General features: G+C 37.3%; 2 protein-coding genes across 3 annotated transcripts in view; one reads left to right on the forward strand and one right to left on the reverse strand.

The window, feature by feature from the left end:
- Positions 1-10092, reverse strand: part of HELQ (helicase, POLQ like) — a 1104576-nt gene extending 1094484 nt beyond the window's left edge. The window contains exon 1 of the mRNA XM_044059295.1: positions 9193-10092. Coding sequence (XP_043915230.1) covers positions 9193-9384 — 192 coding nt within the window. The 5' untranslated portion in view covers positions 9385-10092. The remainder of the gene's footprint in view (positions 1-9192) is intronic.
- A 228-nt stretch (positions 10093-10320) lies between these two features.
- MRPS18C (mitochondrial ribosomal protein S18C) overlaps positions 10321-13069 on the forward strand; it is a 455587-nt gene continuing 452838 nt past the window's right edge. For both annotated transcript variants that reach the window (XM_044059296.1, XM_044059297.1), the window contains exon 1: positions 10321-10470. In XM_044059296.1, coding sequence (XP_043915231.1) covers positions 10407-10470 — 64 coding nt within the window. In that variant the 5' untranslated portion in view covers positions 10321-10406. The remainder of the gene's footprint in view (positions 10471-13069) is intronic.

Below are 13069 nucleotides of genomic sequence, written 5' to 3' on the forward strand. Positions count from 1 at the left end.
TTAAAAAAATGCCTACCCCAACAAAAACCCCCTTTAACAGTGTCCATCAAGAAAGTGAAAAACCTGTAAGTAAGTAACAGACAAGAGAAAACACACAGAGACAAGTCTGTCTAGCGGCTTCTACAATGATTTCACAAATACTGTTTTATGGCAACCAGACAAACCAAAACTGTGGGATATAAATAAATTTCCATACTGTCGTGGGTCACTTTTAGTTTACGCAGGCAAGACACAAAATAATTTTTTTGCATTTATATGCACACCTAAAACAGTTTACGCAGGCAAGACACAAAATAATTTTTTTGCAGATCCTGAAAAGTGTTTTTTTTTTCAGCCAGATATCTGCAAAACTAATTAATGGAAAACCAAACTAGTTTCTTTTGGTTTAGATTATATTGTTCTATGTGTTTTCTACAATCTAAAACTAAAAGCATCATATTTATCAAATGCAAAACCTCATTTCTGGGTTTTATTACTTACAAAGACAAATGATATGCATAAAGGCCATTGCTATTCAAAACAACTGATAGTGGCAATGTAAGGCTGGGCTCCACTTCAGACACTGCACAAGATTGTTAAGTAAAGATTAATCTAAAAGAATTGTATTTCCTCAAGATACATCTCCTGCTAAGTTCAAAATATATGCAATAGATGTTAATACTTGTTATTCAACATGGTAAATAAGTATGCACTTTACATAGTCCACACAAAAACAGTTAAACAATATTGATTCAGCTCTATGTCTAAGGGACTAAAATGAAGTATGTTGATGTTGTGCACTTGCTTTTTAATACAGTTACTGATGCCATGAAAGAAAGCTGATGGAAAAGGTGATGACGGCTAGACAAATGTTGTCCTCATTGTAACTACTATCACTTAGAATTTGTTTCTGAACTTAAATGGAAAACTGATGAAGTTTTACTTGATATTTAAAGTTCCACCGTTTGAGGTGGAATGGTATGGGGCCTTTAAAAGACTTGGACAAGCTATGGGAGTGGCTTGTGAAGTTCATTCAAAACTTAAAAGTCACGCAAGTTAAAGTGTTTTGATTATAAAATGGTGGGGGAGGGTGACAGTACAGACTCTAGGAATACTAAATGAGGTCCACTTAGGCTTCTCACCAGCTCTAGATGTGTACAGAAACAAAGCCCAGCATATGGCTCAGACAACCAATTAGTGACTGGGATGCTTGACAAAGCTGGCAGGGATGGATGGTTGCAACCACTGTGTGAAGGAGGGCAGGATACAGCTGGATGCACAATGCCACAATCCCTTGAAAGAGGGGTAGCAATGCAAACACATAGGCAAGGAGTGGGCACTAGATTCACCAAGACAGTGCCCTTGGTGAACCTTATGTCCTGGTGGGTGCTAGGTTCACCAAGGCACTGCCTGGTGCTAGTCTTCATAGTGGGTGCCCAGAAGCTTGCATTTGGAAGCGGAAGGCACTCTGGGCTTCCAAGATGATGTGGATCACACTTCTCTCCACCCATGCATAGGGTTAGGCCATTACAAAAAAAAAAACCTCTGTCCTTGTTGGGATTCCATCAGGGGCATAAAGCAGCTTTCTCCAGACAGTTCTCATCTTGATCCTGAGTGAAATTCTAAAGGAAAAAGAATGAATTGACCATGTCCAGTTGGAGCGAAGGAGATCTGATGACGAGCAGACACAGAACAAAAATCACACAGGGGAGAAAAGTAACCACACATAGGCTTAATCACACTATGCACTGTGAAAAAGTGGTGCATAATGTGATTAAGCCTATGTGTGGTTACTTTTCTCCCCTGTGTGATTTTTGTTCTGTGTCTGCTCGTCATCAGATGCACTGTGAAAAAGTGGTATGATATCTGCGGTGGTGCAGCGGTAGCATTGTTGCCTCACAGCAAGAGGTTCCCCCGTTCGATTTTTGGCTGGAGTGCGGGGAGTGCCTTCTGTGTGGAGTCTGCATGTCCACCCCACAGTTGGGTGGGTCTTCGAAAGACATGCGTAATGGGCATGCCTTCATTGAAGGTTGAACATCGAGCTGGCACCTCGGCGTTCGTGAAAATCTACTGCCAATCATTAACGGACCGGAGCTCTGCTGTGGAGACCTCTAACTGGGAAAAGCCCAAACACAAACAACTGTGAAAGTGGTGTGGGACACTATCGTTATATGTATAGTTAACAGAGGTGTGTCATATTGGGAAGTACTTATTGTGTTGTTCTTTATAAGCCATAAGTACAGCAACATGTACTGTTGTCACAATTATTTTATAATCCCTACCATGTGAATTATTTTAACAGTAGGACCAGCACATCAACTGCATGGCTATTAAAATGGTCTACTTATGTCTCCATACACTTTTACAAACTACTGTGTATAAACCCACTCCAAAAAAATTACATGATTAAATGTTAGATATGTACAAGTGTAAACATATTCCCAATCAGATGCATCTGCAAACTGCATTTTCCATTAATATAATTAATAAGAAGGGTTGGAAACTCCCCTTAACCCCTGTCTAGTTAGTTCTAATGGGGGAATGGATGATAAGGAGGAACTCTCTCCTTTACAAGTGGTATTTACAAGAAACAGTTTTCATATAAGGTCGATTAGACATAAGTGTGACTCCAAAACTGTGTGCACTTACTACATTTGCAGATGCATGCAACATAAACTCATTATTAATTTATTCTCCTTAAATTGCTATGCAAATGTTACCCATATGATGGTTTAACTAAATAAAAGTTAATATTACAAATTAATGCAATAGTTTACTTTTACTTATTATGAAAGGATTTATGTTACTCAATATACTTACAATATTCGCTAGCTCAAATTGGTAATCACCAATGTGGATTTCAGTGCACAGCACCGCTATAATTTAGCATCATTAGTAAACATACCTACTACACTGGTTGCAGTGAAATGTAATGTGGCCTTCTAAAGTTACACTATCAATATTACCAGGACAGGTACAGTAAAATAACATCCTGTATTCATTTCTGAAAGTTGTGCTTTAGCTTTACAGCAATGTTAAAAGTCAACTGCTTTTGGTGGTGGTGATATTATTTATTATTTACTTATTATGTATTTGCAATTTGATTACCGGGGAAGTCCACTGGGCCGAATTGACCCATTTTCAGTGGAGGCCCTGGGAGAAAACTCCAAGATGCATTATACAATTTAGATACAAGTGACAGTTAATATTAAAGATCTTATGTAGAATAGTTACTCAAAATGCATTCAATATCACGCATAGTTAAATTCATTAAGCTTGAAGGTAGGGATCACACAGTTTCATTTGAGGAAAACACATATGGGTTAGGTGTGGAAACAGTTTACATAAAAACCTTTTAAGAAAATGTAAATACGCCTTATATACACACATCAACAGTAGAATGCTATTTACAATATTTACAAGATTGGGCTGTGTGAGGGTAGCTGTAGGAGATGAGAGCTTAGAGAGAAGCTATAGAAATTGTTGAGAGCTTAGATAGGCTCATAGGAAGATAACTATGAGAGTTGTAGAGCTTGGGAACCAGAGCGAGAACCCCCTTGGATTAGGTTGGGTGAAGGCAGGTACATTTCCATTTCGTGGACAGGTGTTTGAATAGTTGGGTTTTGAAGTCTTCTGAGTTTGGTATGGTTCTTAGTGTGGAGGGAAGGGAAATAGGATATGGGTTTGAATACAAGCTTTGGTGTTAGCAGACTGGGCAGAAGAACTGAACAATTAAAAGGCAACAGTTGACTTGTCTTGGTAAAAGATAAAGGTATTTTCCAGCACTGCAACACCACTACACCTGACAGGGACTGGAAGAACTAATGCAGACTGCTAAGAAAATACGAGTAGAGATATAACGGGTCCCATACAAACAAAGGGTCAGATCTACTGTTATAGCCATCACACGAGTATAAAAAATAAAATAAAAATTTTAAAAAAACTTGCTCCAAAGAGTGATGATGGTCAAAACATAATATGAATGATGAATATATGAAAAAAAAATGGGCAAGTGTGAAAATGAGCAGCCTCAGCCCTGTTGCACAGGCAGAAAATGCCCTGGCTGCACTGCAGACAAACCGTGTCTGGCTAGCTGCATGGGTGCTGGAAGGATCAGATGAGGAAGGATAGGAATGAGTTGATGAGGCCAGCTTGCACCTCCTGAAGGGAAGGAGGCAGTTATTCTCACTACACTGGTGACATCTGCAGGAGTGCAGGATTATTACCTTCAGCAAGGACAGAACTGTGCTGAAGTTGCCAAGAGGTTGCATCTACATAGTAGCAAGTATTCATCTCCTGAGAAGCAGCAACTGTGGAAATGTACAAGCTGGCAAAGAGGTTGGAGATAGGACAGACTGCGGGAATGACAGACTGGCTCACTCCATGACATCACAGTTTCACCGCAGCCAAGGAACAAAAGGGCTGTTGAGCTCTCACCCAGTGGAGGATAAATTGTTTACTTAGGTTCAGGATGGATAGCGATTGGGCAGATCCTGTAGCAAATCAAAAAAAAAAAAAAAAAATATGGAAATGAATAATTATGGGCTCACTCACTTAAGGTCTGGGTCAAAAGTACATTAAAAATAAGGACTGCAGATAATTCACGATAAGAATAATTTATTGCAAAAGACTGCAAATAAACTATGGCTGTTAAATCTTGAGATATGGAGGGAGTGGTGAAACCATCTTGTGCATTTGTTTACTTATTTCTTCGTCTTTATATTTGTGTACACATACAAACGTATGTACCTGTGCACCCTGTATATATGCACACAATTGCATATTCATGCATACACCATGTGTGTGTGTGTGTATATATATATATATATATATATATATATATATATATATATATATATATATATATATATATATATATATATATATATATATATATATATATACACACAATACATATATATATATATATATATATATATATATATATATATATATATATACGCACACACACACACACATATACATACACACACCCATAATATACATATATGTACATACACACACATATGCATATATATATATATATATATATATATACACTTGTGTGTGTGTGTACATATATGTACATATATATATCCACACACACACTCTCATGTACACATAATTTGACAGCTTATTTTCATTGGAGATTGATGGAAAAAGCTCTCAACTTAAGGTGGTTAAAATTACATTGAAGATCCACACCTGATCATTTTAATTACTTATGCAACTTTTATTTTGGTAAGCAGTAGCAGATGCCTGGAGATGAAATGAACAAACAGGTGCATTACGAACACAGGCCGGTTGCTTACAAGAGGATGGGATCACAGAATCCCCCAAAACTAGCTATGCAATATGGTACAGTCAACAATACCTATATTGACTAATTTTAGTTTAGAAAAGAGTAAAGATGTTCACATATTGATCTATAGTGATCTGAATGAAGTAAGGTGTAACAAAAAAGCAGCACAGCAGATTTAGAAATCTGCATAAAAAGCTGTTTATTCTGAAAGAACCTACAGGTAAACTGACTGCAACCAACATAAGGAATGGCAAATGGGTTTTAGCTTTAAACTGAATGCAGAAGACAGCAATACAGAATGACACTGCCAGCCGTGGCAGATCAGAGTATGCAAGGGTATTTATTAAAATGTTGTGATAATAAGACAGGTACCTGGGCAGGGAGTAAAGGGTGGGGGAAGGGAGGAAAACGAGACGTGTGGAGAAAGACTTTAGAGGGAGGAAAAGAAGAACTTTACAACAGGCTGACATTTCTGCAATTAAACTAACTAAAAGAATGTATGCAAATAATATTGCTGTAGCAACAGGTATGAGATAGACCATGTTGTTCTGACCTATCCAAGTTTTGCAGAAGCCACAACCCCAACTTTTCTACACACACGTTTTTGAGGCCAATGATAAATCTGGAATGGATTCCTTCTATTCTGGTGTTTTGGGCAAACTGTTCCCTAATTAAGGAAGGTAGTAGAAAAAGGCATTATCTCCATTTATTTTCCTGCTTTGTATAAAGCCCAGTAGGCAAACTTCTTTGTGTCTCAGTTCCCTCTGTGGGTTATGTAAACAAGTGTATTGCAGACAGTGTCATTTTGGAATATATACAAGTTTCTGCCAAAAATGCAAATATGCACATTTTATTTTATTACTCAGCTCAAGCCAACTAAGCTTTTAGGGAGGTGCAGCGGTGCTTCTTCTAACCTTCATGAGATGCAAATCTAGCTACCTCGATGGAAGAAGCTTCTTGCTTGTGAGTTATTACTGCTGAAATGTTCTTATTAATTACAATGCAGTATAATAATAAGACAGTTTAATATACTACTATGGCTGCAAAGTAAGTATTAACTTTTTTTCCTGTCATAGTGGTATTCAGATCAATAAGAAGAAGAGGAAGAATAAAATTAGTTCTGATCCATATAACAGGCAACAGAATGGTTGAGCAGGCTGATATGGAGATAAAACAGATGAGTGAGCATTAACAAGAGTAGGACAGAATGGATTTAGAAAAGTCTTCAGCAAACGGTGAAGTGTTGAAATTATCTGCCATACTCTGTAGCAAGCTGTTAATTTTAAAGGACAGATAATCGCAGTACAGCTTAGACAGTAGACAATTAGGGATGAAGCAATGCAGACATGCTCAGAGACTAATAAGAACTTTACATGCCTTTCTTGACAGTTCAAATTATATACTTTCAGAGTATCCTAAACAAATCATTGTCTGTTAAGTGCAGTTTCATACTTGCGAGTTACAGAGCACCTACCAGCCATGCCTAGCAGGAAATATACATGGACTTATTTCCTTTAAACACGTGGTATACAAATATATTACCATTTTTTGCACACATAAAAATTGTTGAGATGCATTTAATGTAAAACACTGTTGTACTTACCTTTCTTTGAAACACTAATTCCTCAAATCACTAGACCAATTGGAAAAGGAAACTGCTCTTCTTTTCCAATCGGTGACACAAACAAAACAGGAAAAAAAAAAAAAGACTAACTTGCAGACATTCTTTGTCTGCATAGCGATACTGTTAGGAAAGGGTCACCTAGTACTCTAATGTGTCGGGCTGATGTTAAGCTTAACACACATAAGTAATAGTGGGCAGCTCCTCTATACTAGCTTACTCGTGTGATAACAGTAACCCTAACCCCAACCGTACACATTAGGGTATTAAACATGCTTTAGCTAACTGTGTCACTGAACAAAACATGTACACACAGCACAAATGCCAAAACATTCTGTATAAATGAAAATGTTTTGGCAATATTACTCACTCCCACTTACCTTACATTCAATGTTACAAACTTTGATTCTTCCTGCACTAGTGCATTCAACCAGCTGTCCCACAACAACCTGTACATCCAACTGATAATATACTACACGCACACACACAAACACCTATATATCTATGTGTGTGTGTGAAGACACGTGCAAACTATATGAAATCATACCTGCACAGAGGGAGTAACTGCAAACTGTGTATCTTCATAGCTAGCCTTGTATATGTATTTATTGCACCCAATACATCCTACCATTTTGAGATACTGCTCTTCTCTCCCCCCTTCACAACTATCTCATAATCTCCTACTTCCTTAAATCTTTCATTTTTATGAGCTCATCTCATCTTCTTGTTCCTCTTTAGTCTGACTCCCAGTATAATCTACCCTGTAAATAGCTCATCCATAATGTAAACTAGTTCAAGTAAAAGTCATTCTTTAAATGTAAATAGCTCCTCAGCTTCTACCGCTTGTATACCGCTTTATATAAAATCTTCAATCTTTAACAAATTTCTTATTTTTCATAACAACATACAATGATCCAATAAGAAATTTGTAACTAACTGCACATGAATGCTATTTTTAAACTTATGAAATTTCAACCACAAGTATATGATTTATTGCTCTGAACTAAGCAAATAATCTAAAATGTTACTGCACATACACTACTGATCTCCATACTAATACTTCATATCTCAACAGTATAATTCTTATGCCTACTATTACAGCCATTCATTAGATAGTATTAGGTTGCAGCATCTCAGCAAAATGTTTATGCAAACGCTATTTAAAGTGCAATCTTTTTATCAATTGTGCACCAAACTATTTTACATACTGTGTTCTAAGCTTTTCTCCCAGGGACTTCACAGAAGATGGGTTCTGCCCAGTCAGGCTATCCTGGTTATCAAATGCAGATAAATAAAAAAACAAAGTCTAACCACTAGCCAGTATACTTAAGCCACCCAGAGATCTGTCAAAAACGTACTGTGCATCCTTTTCTGCCACTGAGTTTCTCATGTAAAACACCCAAAATGACTACTCATACCTGCTATACATATTCAGTGCCCTATCTAGCAACTTCAGCTTTGTTTAGATCTCATCTTCCTAAGCACTAACACTATTTAAGCAACCTCATGCCACCCCTTGACTTCTCTCTAGTGTTTACCTAAAATAACATTTTAATCTGTCCTTCATGTCATGCATCTCATGTAACTTACTTCTGTTTAGATTTCATTTTCCTCTACAGGAAGGTTACTTTCACTTCTTTCTTTCTCGCTGTCTCTCTGTATATGATGCTTAACCGAAATGTCATTTTCTTACCCTCTGGATTGTTTTTTTTTTCTAACGATGCCTTGATAACTGCTTTCTAAATTCACGTGTGTACTCTTTTTAATGTCCACTAAACCTACATCTCTGTTTTCACCATTCTTTCATTATCACCCAGTCCCCTTTACTTCAGAATCAGAGACAAAGTTAAATCAAAGGATGGACAAATGCTAAAAGTCAAATACAGTTTTTAAAACGTATTAATTATCAGGAAAGTCGTTAAAACCAATTTTAATTTAATTTAATATATTTTGGAATACTAAAAATTCTCTAAATATAATTAGTTCCTCTCTTCAGTGCAGTCTAATTTTGCTGCAAAACCGAGGATGAGAAGAAAATTCTGAGACAATAATTAGGGACAGCTTACAGCAATATTCTGGTGCATTATAATGAAATCTTCACAAACACAAGTGTAGGAGAAATGCTTGCAAATTAGCAACTTTTAATATTGAAAAAGCAATATACTGAAGGCTCCAATTAAAACGACAAAGCAATAGGCATGATGCACATGCACTAATTATTAGTATAGTATGAAAAACCACAATGGAAGATAATGACAATATGAATAATTTACACAGCTGTGTACGCTACCTGGTCATAACATTGTTTTCCAGCCTCTGTAGTACACCCAGTTTCTTCTTCACACTCCTGCTTTTCCTCAGAAAATACTCTGCTAGCACTGGTCTTTTTAGGTTCGGGGGTCTGATTGCTTTTTACATCTCGATGCCGTTTACGAGTGGAAACTTTTCTTACCACTAATGTAGGGCTCTCCAGTTCATCCATTGTAAAGAATTATTTCACTGCAGTTGACAGCTGTCAATGTCCATTACTTATTTACTGCTAAAAAGTAAGCGCACCACTGCTGTACATACTGTCTGCGACTGTATTTATTGCAGCTGAAAGGGGCATTTGCTAAGGTTATGTGTTAACAAACTGAATTGGGTTCTTCAAAGCAATAGGGCAACACTTTATGCCACCTTTACACTGCCCAATCTCCATTTCAGGCTACAAAGACGTAACGAACTCGCTGTTAACTCAAGTGTGGGACGTGCGTGAGTCTGAATTACAGGAGTGTGAAAGTAAAATGGAAAGATTTTTCTATAGCTCTTCTTCTACGTGATGAAAAGCTTCTTATTAAGAAATCAAAAAGAAAAATACAAAATAACTCAAGTTACTTTACTTTATATTGCATCTCAATTGCATCCTCCTTTCAGAATAATAATCAAACTTTTCTGCAACGTGGTGGAAAGCTGGTCACTGGGAGATCAAAACATAAGGGTTGAAAGTAGAAGAAACTGTGATTTAAATATATTCTCAATCCAGAGTAGTAGCGTAATACCAACGCTTTACACAGACCATTATAAAGTTATTTTGGGGAAAAAAACTGCAACAGTAACAACCACACACGAAACCATCTACTTCACGCAAGCGCAACATTGGTTTACTCCTGGGGTTTACGCTGATTGGTCCACTGCCTTTCCCTTCGCAAATTTAAAAGAATAGAAAAGAGCGTTCCTACTGATTTATATAGTGCTGTATTTTGCATTAATGGCTTCAGAATTGCCTTGCTTTCTGTGTAATAAAAGGCAGGTAACAAATACATGCTGTCTCAAATCAGATAACATACTATCATTTCGAAAACTTGGTTATTTATTACTTACGTAACCCGAGTAGTACGTTACACGGAACCTTGAATACAGAATGTAGTTGCTCCTGGCTGCAACCGGATGTAATTTATTGATGCATATTGAAAGTACAGGAAAAGATGCTTGGTTTGTAGGACATGAAACTTTGAGATTCAGAAAATGAATTCCTTTGCCAGTAGTAGGTGTTTACTGCGTTTGTTTCTGAAATATCGTCAAGTGCCAGGTAAGTCTAAGTTGCATTCACACTGTACTATAAGGTTTGGCGGTAAGGGAGATTTTTTTTTTAAACAAGAAATCTTATTTACTTATGACATAGGCATAGATTTATATAAATGAAAAAAGACCATATTGATATAATCTTAGTTGAAAGTAGCATACCTCACAAACCAGATTGGCATCATTTTAGTTGCAGAAGTTATATGTCACTGTAATCTATCCAGTCGTTTCCATTCATACTTCTATGCAGTTTCCTATGACCCTTTTCTGACAGAACCCAGACTGTAAAAGTAGCCGACTCCAAATCCAGCTCGTGACAAGTGGAGTACCTCAGGGTTCAGTCCTGGGGCCACTCTTCTTTGGCATCTACTTCTCTGAAGTACAGGCCAACTCTAAGGGACAATGGATAACAAAGTTCGCAGGTGACTGCAAACTGGGAGTCATTATTTGAATCCCCAAATAATGTGGATATTCTACAAAAGGGCCTTACAGAAGCAGATTCCTGGTACCAGAGCCATGGGCTCAAGCTTAATGCCAAGAAATGTATAGTTATCCCATTTGGAAAAAAACATGTACCCATGAATTACCACATAGGTGGCAGTACACTAAATATCGAACGTGTGATGACAGACTTAGGGACACAGGTGGACAGTGGTCTCACTTTCGATAACCACATCGCCACAACAGTCAGGAAATCCTTCTATGTGGCACACCTCATCACTAAGGGCTTTTCATCCAGAAAAAAGGAGGTCATTGTCCCACTGTACTCATCTCTCATTAGACCCATTATAGAGTATAATGCCCCGTTTGGTATGTACCTCACAAGACATCTGCAACAGCTGGAAAGGCCACAGAAATACCTCACTAAAAGAATCACAGGCCTAAAGCAGATGCCATATGCTGACCGTCTAAAAAAAACTCCAGCTATGCTCTGTGGCATATCGTCTATTCATAGGCGATCTCTGCTTAATATACAAGGCCATGTCAAACCCTAAGCTGTTGGACATGCTCCACTTAAAGAAATCCCAATCCCTCAGAGCCACATGCTCCAGGGATCTAAACCTTGTCATCACAATGAACAAAACATGCTGGAGAGAGAGGTTCCTGACCCAGAGACTCCCCATACTCTGGAATAGACTACTCATACATGTCAAGCGGAATGCCTCCTTCACTCTCTTCAAAAGGAACCTTGATGATTGGATGGGAGATAGGAAATTCACCCCGGGGATCATGTGAATCGCCCTGCTAGACAGGAGTCCAGAGAAGTAAATATTGTGGGAAGAAATATCCAGGGAACTGTTATGGCTAGGCTTGTATAGGCCCTAGGGCCGATAGCCTAGTACCAACCTATGAACCTATAAGACCCTTAAAAGATCCTTAAATGCCGTCTAACATATGTAGTAACCTGGTTTAAGAAAGTATATTGTCCTAAGAACTGTAATATCATTTTACCCTTCAGTTTATGTGTTCTGCTCGATATAAAATATATATGTATTATCTATAATTAACACTATCTCACAAATTGATGTAAGCTACCAAATCTTGTTCTGTTACCTATCTTTATATAAATTTCAATCACATTATTTTTCATATATATTCTTTTTTTTCTTTGTTTATATTAATGTATAATTTTCTCGTTTTATATTTTTATTAATTGTAACTTTCTCTAAATGTTTTTAAAAGTGGAGCTTTTCTTCTTGGTCCTCCGTTGTCCAGTCAGACTTTCCTGGTAAACAAATGTAAACTAACTAAAATTCAAACATTATGTAGCTCATTCAAATCCTGCTTTCTTTTAAACCACATTCCTCCCCTATATGTATTGTCCCCACAATTCCCATTTCTCTATGCTGTTTCCTCTTACCCTTTTCTAAAGATCCCAACTCCAATTGTTTTATCTCTTACTGTAGTCACTACTTGTAGTACAGTTGGTTTAGACTTCGATTTCCGTTTTCTAGTAATTGCTTTTTTTTGGCAGCCACCATAATTAAACTCAACAAGGCCTTACTATGTATAGGCAACTCCGATTCTGTATCATAACTCAGAAAATCATTTCCGGAGATGCACTAATTTGCTCACCCGGTATCTCTGATACAGTAGTCTGCAGGGAATCTTTAAAGTATGCAAATGCATTGCACTCCCAGAAAACATGTTCTCAATTAACTCTTTCTTCCCCATCACACCACCATTTGCTGTCTACCTGAGGAACAATTCTCTAGAATCTACTTGGACTATAAAAGTACCTACGTAAATATTTCCAAACAAAAATCCTAAATCTTCTTGATTTTGTTGTATATTTGGGAGACATACATATGCCCCCATTGTTTCTTTGTGAATTGCCTATCCAGTCTCTCTTCCCAAGCCTTTCTAACCTCCTTTGATTCTTATAGTTATCGTGCACTATTTTATATGCTGTATTAATTATTCCTTTTTTAACAGCAGCTTGTGTTGTAGATTCTAATAACTCTACCACTGCTGGTCTTTTGTGTTGGACCCCCTATTTCTTTCTCTTTGCCTATACTCTGATATCAATCCTTGATATAGAAGGCAATCTCTAACCTGCAGTCCAAATAAATTATTGGCATCTGCCCAATGTATTCCCTTTCTCT

The sequence above is a fragment of the Protopterus annectens genome, chromosome 17.part0, assembly GCF_019279795.1.
Source record: "Protopterus annectens isolate FY-2018-M chromosome 17.part0, PAN1.0, whole genome shotgun sequence".
NCBI classification, from domain to species: domain Eukaryota; kingdom Metazoa; phylum Chordata; order Ceratodontiformes; family Protopteridae; genus Protopterus; species Protopterus annectens.